Below are 12,521 nucleotides of genomic sequence, written 5' to 3' on the forward strand. Positions count from 1 at the left end.
GATTTTTTTAAAGCTTTCATTTGTAACTGTTTCCTTTGTGTGCATCATTCCTTGTTCAGGGACTTTGAAATAACTGACTTTGAAGGCACTAGCAGCAAATGTAGGGCTTTTCTTGCCATGCAACTTCTTTTCCCCTGTTCTGCCCACTTAATTTAATAGCATGTGTGTATTTGATACAACTTCTTGGTAGATTTTTTTTATTAAAATGCCAGTAGCTATGTTATTTGGAAATTACACATTTGAAAGAAGACCACTGAAATAGTGGTTGATAGTTTTACCCTGAGATCAAAAAGATAGAATGCTTTAATGGCTGTGGATTCTTACCTCACTGCTTTGCCTGTCTTGTCTGATAGTATAGGACACAAGCAGGAAACAGTGGCACCTGTACAGTAAGTTCTTATTTTATTTTGCAGGTTTGTTTTGATGTGGAAGTGGATCTTGCAGCATAATGTAAATCATACAAGAAAAGGTAAGTAGGAGTTTTGTGTTGGTGGAGGGTTTTTTTTCCCAAAAAAATGCTATTTGCATATACTGCTAAACCTGCAGAAAAATGGTCAGTGAAAATCCTCTTGAAATTTGTATCTTGATGACTATAATGTGTGCAGCATATGTACTGTGATCGTGTAGTGTCTACAAAACCAGAAGAGGAACAAAAGATTTTCCCCCTTTATTTAATATGATGATGATGTTCTGCTAGCTAGCTGAAAGCCAAAATTGTAAGCATTTTAAATTCATTTTGTCCTTTACATGTTATCTACCTGGTTTCAAAGTACTGAAAGTGTAATTCGCACTGTAAAAGCAGCATGTTAAACTTGCACATGCTGTAAAATAAATAACTGCATAGGAAATTTGACCAACTATTAGAATAGCATTTGAAGTGTTAAACAATGAAATTCTGTTGGAATTTCCCCCCCTCTTTCTGTCTTCAGGAACCCATTTGCAACCTATTTGAAAGACAAAGTTTATGGAGATTTAGTGCTGGAAGAATTGAAGTGTCCATTTGCAATTGCAAAGTGTCCATCTAGGAAGAATGTTCTGTAACTAGTGTGTTCCTCCTTCCCCCACCCCCTTCCTCTGTAATTTTAAGGAAAAGAATTAAGATGCTTTGCTTTTTCTCTTCCATTTACTTGCTGCTTGAGGAATAATTTGAACTATAAAATTAATCTTGTCTCCATATAATTATGTGAAATGTGCAACAAGGAGCTTTAATCTTTTTTAACTTGAGTTTTTCAAGAGAATCTTTAGGTAAGGCCCCACAGTTCAGTAATTCTCTGCTTTGGAGAATGGCATGATGGCCTCCTCTGCAGAGGCCTCTCTAACAAACCCAAGCCGTGTTCTTAAGTTTCCTGCTTCCTGTTTGATGTGCCATCTCAGAATGTGGCTGCTTGCAGTGACTTGATATTTTGAAGAGGTGAGAGGGAGATCCCATTTGCTTAAATGAGTTTTTTCCTCAAATCCAAGCTCCAATTAATATGTAGACTTAATATTGCCTTGAAATTGTGGTATGTGCATTTTAAAATAGACATTAACTGCTTTATTCATATCTTCTGTTCCACTACTACTTCTTCAGAGCTGTTGCTGTCGATTTTAAAGTACTGATTATAGAAGAATGCTTTGTGGGGAATTTAAAATAACACTCTTCTGTTGAATGTTGATCTTCTGTTTAATGTATAACCGATTTAGAACTTTGATTATTAATAGTCTTCTGAACTATGAATAATTAAAAATAAGCTCTACTGCTGTGTTACGCATATCCTTATGTTCAAAAGATGTTTACTGCCTTGGCCAGACTTTACTGGTTTCTGGAATCTGCTGCTTTGAGAAAACAAATGGATATAACTCTGCAAAAAGAAATACTTCATCTAAGGATGAGTGTAAGACAAGAATGATGGCTAGAAAAGGGACTTGAATTAACAGTAAAATTGCAACTGTTCCTTGTGCCTTCTAATGCTTTCAGTACTTAAAGCTTGACATTTATGCTCTGTTTCATTTTCATTTGTGTGTTATCAAATTGTTCAAGTACACAAAATTAATTGAAAAGTCTAATGTATAAATAGCTGTGTATTTTAAGCATGAAGTCTTCTGAATGAAACTCTGAAGACCTTAATGGTGATGATCTGTGTTTAGTAGGAAAAAGCTGTCTGTGAGGAGAACTCCTGTAGAGAACACATTCACAGCAGGAGGACAGAAAAATGTGTAAAAGAATAATGGAAACAGTGTAATGACGTTTGATCAGTTGCTGTTGCTTGGAGGAAATCTTGAGGTTCTCAGAGTTCAGTAAACAATGACAACTGAATAGTCAGTAAATCAATTAAATTACTGTGCTTTATTAGGAAACAAAACAAAAACCAGATCCAGTTCTACAAATTTGTGGTGTACCATAGCTGAATTGCATTGCAATGTATATAGCTTCTTCTAGACTGGTGGATGAAAAACAACACAGCTGAACAAGGCTCAGAGAGGGGCAGCAGGGATGACTGAAAGAGTTCATTTTCAAGAACAGCCTGCATTCCCCAGCTGCCTCTGTCTTCAGTCTCCACTCATGAGTGTGGTGGCTGCAGCATCTCAGAGACTTCAAAACAATAATTTTCACTCCCACAGCTCTGTGCAGACTTGTCTTTTTGTGTAAGCTTATGTCTTTTAAAGCAATAGCTGAAAATGTGATTTAGTTATTTGCTCAAGCATTTTACTTGTACACTTGACCATAATGCATTTCCTGATGACTCTGTTAGTGTGCTTTCCATAAAGGGTGGGGTCTTTTTGTTGTTATTGTTGTTTGGGTTTGGGGTTTTTTTGTTTTCTTTTGTTAAGGGTTTGGAGTTTTGTTCTTACAATTTCAAATCAGTCGTGTTCCTGAGGCAAATATAAATGATACCATATCCTGAGTTTTGTAAATAAATAAAGAAAACTGTTGCTGGTTAAAAACACACAGGTATAAGATATTATTTGCAGACAATGAATATACTTTATTTGGGTAACCATAGTATTTGTTCTTAAAATTTCTGATTTACAGACTGCATTTCTGAATTCCACAGGAGAATCTGTCTTGTATTAAATACAGGGGAAAGTTAGGAAAAACTAAACTTGGTCTCAATGTGTTAAAAGTGCAGCAGGATAGGTTGCAGAACTTACATGTTTGTGCTGGATTTCCCTGTAATTAGGTGCGTACAGTGAAGTGAGGTCATATTTTAAGCATTTTAGATACCAAACAAACCAAACTTGCTTCCAGAAACTGCCTTGAATGTATTTAGTATTACTTTACCTAATAGTAGAAGGATGTAATTAGTGAATAATAGTACCATGAATACTGAAGAAGAATAGGTTATATACAGAATTCTGCACAGGATTAATTTTAGTATGTGGGTTTTTTGTTTCTTTGGCTCAGAGAGGATCTCTTATAATTTTTGTCTTGTTCATGTTATCCATGAAATTGAGTTTTATACTGTTAATCACTTCAGGTGATGTCTTTTTTGTTTTAAATTAAAAAAATAAAGAAACAAACCCCAAGTGTTAGTGGATTGACCCGAGCTTTTCTTCTCATTTATGTTTTTCTGGTCATGTACGGTATTACATAGGTTTGAGTCCTTTAAAAGCTCTGATTTTGTATTTTCTGCAGCAAGCACAATCACCTTCTCAAAGTCAACAATTTTTTGTTCTTAATCTGAAAAGGTATGACATGGCTTTTTTTGCCTTACTTGGTACTGCTGCTTAGAATCTTACTAGCTTTTTAATCCTTGATAATTGAAAGAACACAGGATGAGAGCCAGTTTGCTGCTAAGGATGAGTGAATATCACTAGTGTATTTAATTACTCTATGATTTTGAATGAAATTAGTAAAAGCAGAGTTTTTGTTTCAGCCAGTGTTTTTAGAATTGGAAGGGTACCATGCTTCAGAAGTTAAAAAAGTCTCTTTACATTAGTCTTGAAATTTGTGATTACATTAACATTTGCACAGCAAGTGGTTATCAGCCAAAAAAGCAAAAATCATGAGAAATTGCTAGATGTGTTTCAGGTCATGCTGGATAAAAAAAAAAAAGGCAACTTTTATTCACTAGAACTGTAAATAAGGTCAGAATTGTTCTGAAGCTGCAAGATGTTTTAGTTGGGTTAAAGTGTTCTTAATATCATTTTTAAGAAAGTCACTGGGTAAATCCCTTATGCAGCAGCATCATGTCATTCAAGTGTTCATCTGTAATCTCTTGGATTGGCACTTCACAACAAGTTCATGCAGGTAACCAACATTGTTGTTTAATTAACTAGTGAAATACTTCTGTAAAAATAGATATATATGATTTCTAAAAATTTCTGTCAGTCTGTTATCTTTACATGCTGATGGATGTAGTTTGGGTGGATAGTTTATCCAGATAACAAGCTGGATATTTATACCTTAAGATGTATTTTATGTCTGTTACAGAATTCACTTTTTCCTGAAACCCTGAAAATAAGACCTCTCTGGTGATACAGTTGTAATCATTGGGGATTTGCATAAAGTTGCATAAAACACCTAATTATTAATTGTTTTATTTGTATATATTGGATTTGTGTTGGAAAAAAGGTTTTACCCAACTGTTTACAAGCAATGTCTGAACAAAAGGACCAAATTGTTGGAAAGGCCTTTGTTTTACATTGAAGATCAGTTTTAGATTTGGATATATGAGTTCTACTTTTATTAATTTTTGAATGTCTTGTGTTAGCAGAGCATTGCTCATATTTGCAGCTGCAGGAATGTTTTTCAGTTACACATGGGGAAAAATTAGGTTTGCAAATCCAGATATCACCACCACTTGGTGGCAGTACCTGGCTTTAAAAGGACTTGTGTCTGAGCAGATAAGGTGGCTGATCCTATAAAACTATAGGTTAAGGAGGAGCAGATTAGTTTTTAAATTTTTGGAAGTTAGTTACGTGTTTTAGAAATGAAAAGACTTTTTATTTAACCCACTGGGAGGATTTGCATTTGTATGTCTCTATGGAAAATCTGGCTATCATGTCTAATACACAATTTAAGAGTATTGCTTGTGTTAATAGTATTCTCAGAAGATGTGTTTAATGTTCCCCAGTTGAATTATTTTAGCATTTACTTCCAGCAGTTTTCTTCAGTTGAGTAGTTTAGCTCAAGTAATTTTATAACATAAAATTTGCTTCATGGTAGAATTCCTTGTAGTGCTGCATTCTGCAGTTTAATAGAGGACTGTTGAAGCTTCTTTTTTGCCTTATGAAATGTTCTCTACATTTTTCCCTTTTTATTTATTCATATAGATTTTAGGAAAAAATTGCCCAGTGGATTTTTCTGTCAACAGAGCTAGTAAAAGTTTGTGCCCTTACCCATAGTGTCGCTCCTCGACTCTGCCAATTCAGCGGTGTTTGAGTCCCAGCCTTTTAAACAGGGTAATGAAATGGTTGATAAAGTCTGAAAGAAGGAACTTGAGAGAGTGGAAGAAAGCAGCAATTATTTAAACTGACTTTGCCACAAAGAAAAGCATAATACCAATGAATAGCACAGTGATTTGACAGTGTATGATGCCATGTTGAAAATACTTTTCTGCAAGCCAAAATCTTCTGCAGGGGTCAGCAGGTTCTTTAATTTTAGTATAATGCCCCATGTAAGGGCTGTAGTGGTGATCTTAAAGTCTGGCAAAGTGCAGATACTTTCCTAAACATGGTCTCTTTGTGGAATGTCTGTGTGACTGGAGATAACATTGCTGGTGGCAGTGGGTTCTGTAAGGAGGAAATACTTTTACTGTATTGCCTGAAGGGCTGACTGAGAAGCCTTTCTGAGGTGTGACACATCGGGAAGGTATTTAAGTATGTGGTGATGAAGAAGAAGGATTCACCCTGTGTAAAATCTAAAGTTGTAGAAATGCAATTAGAAAATGAGGTGGGACTAGGGAAATACGTGTTTATAAATTTGAGTGTGATAATACTACTCTATTTAGTGAAAACATTGTTTTATTTAGTGGGAGAACTTGGGAAAACAGGATCCCTAGAATAGAGGTAGGAGAAGAGTATCAAACTATAGTTTTGCTGTCAATATGTTCTGCATAATTTGGGATAGAGCAAACATGCTTTTACCATATGCCTTATAATTTTGGTGTAATTTTCTTCAGCTGTCAGAATGATAAATTCAGAGTTTTAAAAAATACTTTCATACCTATATTCATATTTCACAACTGAAAAATTGTGGAAGCCTGAGCTATTGTGGAGCACTCTAAAGAGGACTAAAATAAGCAACAATTTGGATACCATGTGGCTAAGGGTACTAAAAAAATCATTAAATAGTTTTGTTTGGGAGGAGGAGCCTGTAACCATCTTGTTCACTCCCATTTTCCATCCTGTTGAGGTCCCTCTCAATGGCATCACAACCTTGTGTGATCAGCAGCCTTGCCAAGGGTCCCTTCTGCCCCATCATCCATGTGGGTAATGAAGATATTGAACAGTGTGGGACCTGGTACCAGCCTCAGGGTACAGATTCCTGCACGCTTCGTGCCACTGATGACAACCCTTAAATTTTGGCAGTGTGATAAAGATGCCTCACAGCAAGGATAGGAGCAGGGCTTTTATTTGTAGATTGTAATGAAGAAAAGCTTTCTGGTTTTAATAATGCTGCTGGTTAATAAAATTATTTTTTGTGTGTGTCTAGATAAAAGTAATTTTTTGTACTATACTACAGGCTTAGGAATATGTTTCACTGAAAAACAAAGGTAATGATGTTAAAAGAGATTAATAATGTTTTCTCAGACATTTAGTTTCTTTAGAGAGAATGCATGAGTTGGCATCAAGGAAGAGAATTTATGCATGTAAAAGTAAGGGAGCAGTTCAGAAGAGACATGGTGTGTATTTTCACAGAGCATTAATTCCGTGTTTTTAGTACTTCTGTGTTTTTATTGGAATACTGCTAGTCATTACTATGTATGTCTGCATTTGGGACAATTCAGTATTTGATTGTAGCTCTCATCTCTAGTAGAGCTAATGGCAGTACAATTCAAACTACATTGCACTACTAAAATTACAAACTAGAGAGCTGCAGGAACATGAAGACAAATACCTGTCTGTCCTCTTTGAACAGGGCTGTGGAATTCTGGGCAGGAGTTACAAAGCCTGTGGAGTTGCCAGACAGTATGTGACTGTTCTTAAGTTACCAGTTTCAACATCTTGGTTTTGTGTTCTGGCTAGTAATCTTTTAAAAATATGTAGTTCAGTTTTGAAAAGCACCTGCCAATGAAACCATCCTAAACTGCTGCATGAGCAGTTAAAACCAGAGGAGTATTTTTTAATAGTGATACATGTGGTTCTTGTGGCACTTAAATTGTACTGTCATTTATTATTATTGATTTCAGTATTGAATTTTAGCATGATGCTCCCCATTGTGACAAACTGGCTTATTTCCCCAAGCAAATCAATAATAGAGAAGTAATATTAAGAATGGTTGGTGGCAGTAATGGAATTCTCTTTTGTGATTTTTAATTTTATGATGGTTGTTCTTAAGTTTTGTTCAGTTTCCTTTCACATGAGTCATTCTTAGATGTTTTAGACTAGAAATTGAGTTTCTGAAATTTTGACATTTTTAAGGAATTTTTGGTATTCTTACTGCTCTTGACAGAGCTTTTGAAAATCTTGTTGCATTAGGAACTAAGTTTAAGGAAAATTACTTTCTGAAAAAGTGCTTTGGATTTGATCTTCCCAATTATAATCTTACTGAAAATGGCTTCTCTATAACTGAGAATTTCTCTATGGTCACCTTTTTCTGTGGATTTGACAACTCAGTGAACCTTCTAACAGTATAAAAAAAGGTTATACTCTGGGTGGCAGTAACATATAGATATAATACAAATGTATTGGTAAAACTTCATACTGCTTTAAAAATTTTTGATACGGCAGTCTAGTTAGCTATGAGAGTTTTCCAGTGTTTGTATTGTTACGTGAACAGCTGTGGATTTGAATTGTATTGAGAATAACTAGTTTTGAATGGATCTCCTCATGTTGTAGTTAGATTAATAACTTAATAAAGTAGGTGTGGGGAGGCAGTACTCATGTGTTACGCATATTAAACAAGTTGTCTCTTCACTACAGAAATTTGAAAAAATGCAGAAGTGTTCATTTGTAGATTTCAAAGCTAAGTAAGGCAGTCTACAGGTAGTGTTTCTGCTGTGCAGAAGGAAATGTATTTTCAACAACTTAATTTGCAAACACAAATAGAAGCTGAGGGATGGCAAGGTGGGTCACTGACTCGTCCTGTAGTTGTCAGGCTTTGTGGTTTTATTTCCATCTGAAGGGTGGATTGGGATAGCTTTTCAAAAATAAACAAACTGGAAAACAAGTAGTATATATTCTAATGATCAATTTATAGATTTGGGGCATTAATATTGCTAGCCCAAAGCTCCAGAGGCATGAACTCTGCATTACTATATGGAAGAGGCAAAAATATTACGCAGCTGTATTCTAAGGGTTAAGGGTTTTTTTCACAAGATGTGGCTGTTTTGTGCTGATCCATTACCAGTTCCTCTATTACTCTGTACAAACCTTCATTTCCAGAGGTTCTTAAGCCTTTCTCTTTTGGCAAAAGTTCTGTCCTTGATGTTTGCCATGATTAAGGTTTTAAAGCATAGAGTGTGATGGAGCAGAATGGAAGGAGGTACCTTTTTAGTCCTGTTCCATGATGTACTTTAACTCTCTCTGGTATTCTGTTGCCTAAAAATCTGAATTTGGTTCCATCACCTTTAATACAATCTGTCACTTGAGAAAGCTTTATTATGGAACACTTGTTGAAAAAATTGTAGGTTTTGTTAGTTTTCTCTGTTTACATTATGAAGTCTTGATGAAAAATCTAAATGGGAGCAGTGCAAACCTGAAGCACCCCTCCTATCCCTTGAATATTTGAACAATCCCTTGAGTGTCCTGATTATTCGCATATCTGCCTAAAGAACTTGACTTATGATGAGTTGTTTAGTATAAGACAAGGACATTTTTGCCTTTGTTACAGCACTGCTGAAAGACTATTTCTTCAGTTTCTTTAGCTAAACTGGTTAAATTCAAACCACTTAGGAGATGGATTCTCTTTTTTTTTGCTTAATAGTCACTCTTTTAGCTCATTGGCTCATATTTATGATTTCAGGAGAAACTTGGTATCAGAACACATAAAGGCACTTCACGCTTTTTACAAGCTCAGCTAAATTCTTCTGTTTTAATTTTTCAGCTCCAGTGTGCTTTCAAATTTATTGTAAATCACTATGAAATGTCACAGGGCCTGCAAGAGAGGCTGACAGATCTCTTGCCTACAACTGCTGATAGGCACCAGCATGATGTGCTTGGCACTGAGGTGTGAGCTTTACTGAACTAGCATTGCATAAAGGCAGTGCTCTTAGTTTGGTGTGTGATCCTACTGCATAGTGGAGGTTGTGCTTATGAAATAAGAACTTGGAAAGGTCATAAACCTACTGGTAATAAATACAATTAATAATGTACATAGAACAATGGGTTTAAGTACATTCCTATCAAAAAGAATTATTAATGAACAGAAAGTGGACAGCATAGATCTGATGACAGGAAGGTTGCATCTAATCTGAATTACTGAGTGACCTAGGAAGCCTGCTTGGAGGGATTACCAAATAATTATGTTAATATGCAATTATCACCTCATTTCTTCTGTAGTAACCTCAAGATGTGGTGTAGTAAGGGTGTTATAGCAAGTGCTGATAGTTTGCAAAAATACTGATATTCAAGATTTTTTAAGACAATAAGATTAGCTTAAGGCATTTAAATTATGATGTGTCAGCTTGAAGATAGATCTGACCTTACACTTTTTTAATGCTTAGACTATCTGGCCACAGGCAGTCATATCTGCAGAACACATTATGATTTTTTAAATTGATACTTTATGAATAAAAACAGTATTTAAAATTAGCTAGATTTTAAATTAATTAATAGGGAGTGGAGTGTGGCTTAGCTGGGTAAATAATTGGTTTCTACTTTTGAATATGAAATAATTTCTGTATAGTAAATAGCATAGCATGTAAACTGAGAATAACACTGTTAAGAGCACTGCAGTCATTCTAGGCTTAACTGAAAGAATTGAACTGAGTTTAACCTAGCCATTAGATAAAGTGTGTTTCAAAGGATTGTGTATGCTTGTGCAGGCTTTTCTGGACACTTCCCATCACCATTTTCACATGTATATATCTCCAAGATATATTGCACTAGATGCTTAAATAAAAATTGCAACTGTCTAGTTGAGGTAATATAGTCCTGGTAGTGGATATGATAAGCAATACTTTCAACAAATTGGAGGTTTGATCTCAATTTTTAATTTTTCAAATACACCAAGTATTAAATGCTAAATGTTTTGACAGAATTAATAATGTATTCCTGATATGGCATAGAGAAAGTAATTTTTAAAACTTATAGAAGCATACAAAGAATATTGCCTAGCCTTGGTTACATCTCAGTTGCGATTGATTTTTCTTTTTTTCCCCACGAGACAAGTTAGATGATAACATTTCCTCAAAAAACATGGCATTGTGTCTAGTTATACCTATGGCTGTCACTGCGTAAATTCTGACACCTGCAGTATATAATGTAACTGAAGCATTGCATCTTGGTTCAGTGTTATCACAAGATAATTTAAAAATTTAATTTAAAAATGCATTTTCTGTTTTCTCTAATGCCACACTGTTAAAACTGTTAACTTTATTGTTGTCCTGTGCAAAAAAATAGTGCATTGTGGCACCTTGATAGCTAAAAAGTATAATTATAAGTGATTATAAGAATAAAAATTATCATTAGCAGAAAGTTTTTTAAATGTAGCAGTGATATTATTGAAACAGAAAGCATTTCAGGCTTGATTCGAAGACTGAAATCTGTAGGGATACCTGTATTTACATAGAAGACTTCTTAATCATACCCATATGGAATAGTTCATAATCTCTATAAATACACAGTATGGAGAGGAGTCTCTTAGAAGATTGTGTTAGGTAATGCTTTAGATATCTCTAACTCTGAAGAGAATCTCAGTTTAATGGTGACCACAGGGTGTCCTAGCCACCTTCTTAACTTCAGCTTTAACACTAATATTCATTAGCAGTATGGTTTTGTATGTAGAGCAACATAGTTTTGTCTTCATCTTGTAAACCTGTGAGAAGTTTTGAGGAGCCATTCTGATAATGAGGATTTCAATCTCCAAGCAGCACAATATTCTCAGTCTGCCTCCCCGCTGTTCAGGGGGTACCAATGAAGTTGTTTTAAATGGGAAGCGTCTGTTCTTCCTCTGAACCCCTCACACCAGAACAGATGGGTGGAACTTGGAACATGGAACGTTTTACCTCAGAGGTGGTAACAGTGAAGCCACTCATTAACACTGAATTTGCCACTTCGTTAGCAAGGTTGCTTCCTGTTGAGAAAAGCTAATACAGGCTCTCAGATTGACTGAGCACGCTTTTGTCTGCTTTTGCAGCAATAAACCAAGCAAAACGCACATCTTCCAGGCAAAATTGTCTTGCTCAGTTTCTTATAAATGTTTTGTGAACGGTTTTATACTATACTTTTTTATACTACCTGATATTATATGAAGCCTACATTATTGAGTTGTAAAATTGCTGTAGCTGTTGTGCATCATTGTAGGCTTCACTTCTTTTGATTGACTTTTGCATTACTGATTCTTAGCACATGTTTGCACTGCCCATTTCTAACTTGTGTAGGTGATGTAAAGACTCCTGCTGGGTGGTGCATTATCACCATTTTAGGGTGATAGCTTTGGATGTGATCTTATTGGAAGTTGTTATTATAGTGAAAAATGACCCATCTCAAAACAGCAAAGAAAAGCAAAAATCTAAGAAAAGGAAAGATGAGAAACTGGGGCGTTTGGTAAAACATTTGCGTAAAGGTACACTACAGATAATAATACAATAAAATATTTCACAGATTTTTAATATTTGTTATGGCTCTTATGTGAGCATTGCTCTATCTCTAAATTGGCCAGTTCAGTGATGGAGTAGCAAAGGAAATATATATTTTAATGACTTAATATTTCCTTGTCTTTCTACTCCAAATAAAATTACTTGTATCTACAGAAGTAATTTTACAATAGTTATATTTGTTTTTTGCAAACTCAGAAGAGGTTAAATAATTGTTTTATCCTTTTGTTGATTTGAAACAAAACAAGTGCAATAATAGGGAATTTCCATGAAGCCATAGTTGGCTTTAAATTGTGTGGATGGCTGTCATTCCGTTGAATTGAAAATACTGGACATACTTTTAAACGTTATGCATGAAGGTGAAACTGGTGATGTTTAACCTGGTTGTTTTTTCTCCTTAGGAAAAAAGGATGTCCAAAGTGGTCTTCCTGGATTTCAATAAAGGACCATTGCAGGAAGCCATGGATATTAGTTGTGAGTTATAACATCTTAATTCAAAGAATCTAGGTAATAACTCCTTATAACTGAGTTCTGTTCAAAATATTAATTAGTAACTGAAACTATGTGGTTGCAGGAATCAAACCCCCAAAAGATCCAAGTGAGTAGTACTCTCTAAGG

At 35.1% G+C, this 12,521-nt stretch overlaps 1 protein-coding gene across 19 annotated transcripts in view; it reads left to right on the plus strand.

Annotated features, from left to right (window-relative positions):
* Positions 1-12,521, plus strand: part of ZNF644 (zinc finger protein 644) — a 71,306-nt gene that overhangs the window by 42,039 nt on the left and 16,746 nt on the right. For 8 of the 19 annotated variants that reach the window (XM_079313609.1, XM_079313605.1, XM_079313591.1 and 5 more), the window contains exons 2-3: positions 414-469; positions 12,305-12,377. Coding sequence is in view for 6 of the 19 variants with exons in the window: in XM_079313598.1 (XP_079169724.1) it covers positions 414-469 (56 nt within the window). In the remaining 13 variants the exon portion in view is untranslated. Of the gene's footprint in view, positions 1-413; positions 470-12,304; positions 12,411-12,521 lie in introns of all 19 variants that reach the window. The other 11 variants (XM_079313598.1, XM_079313601.1, XM_079313597.1 and 8 more) reach the window with 3 other exon arrangements.

This window comes from Erithacus rubecula, assembly GCF_903797595.1.
Source record: "Erithacus rubecula genome assembly, chromosome: 10".
Lineage (NCBI taxonomy): Eukaryota > Metazoa > Chordata > Aves > Passeriformes > Muscicapidae > Erithacus > Erithacus rubecula.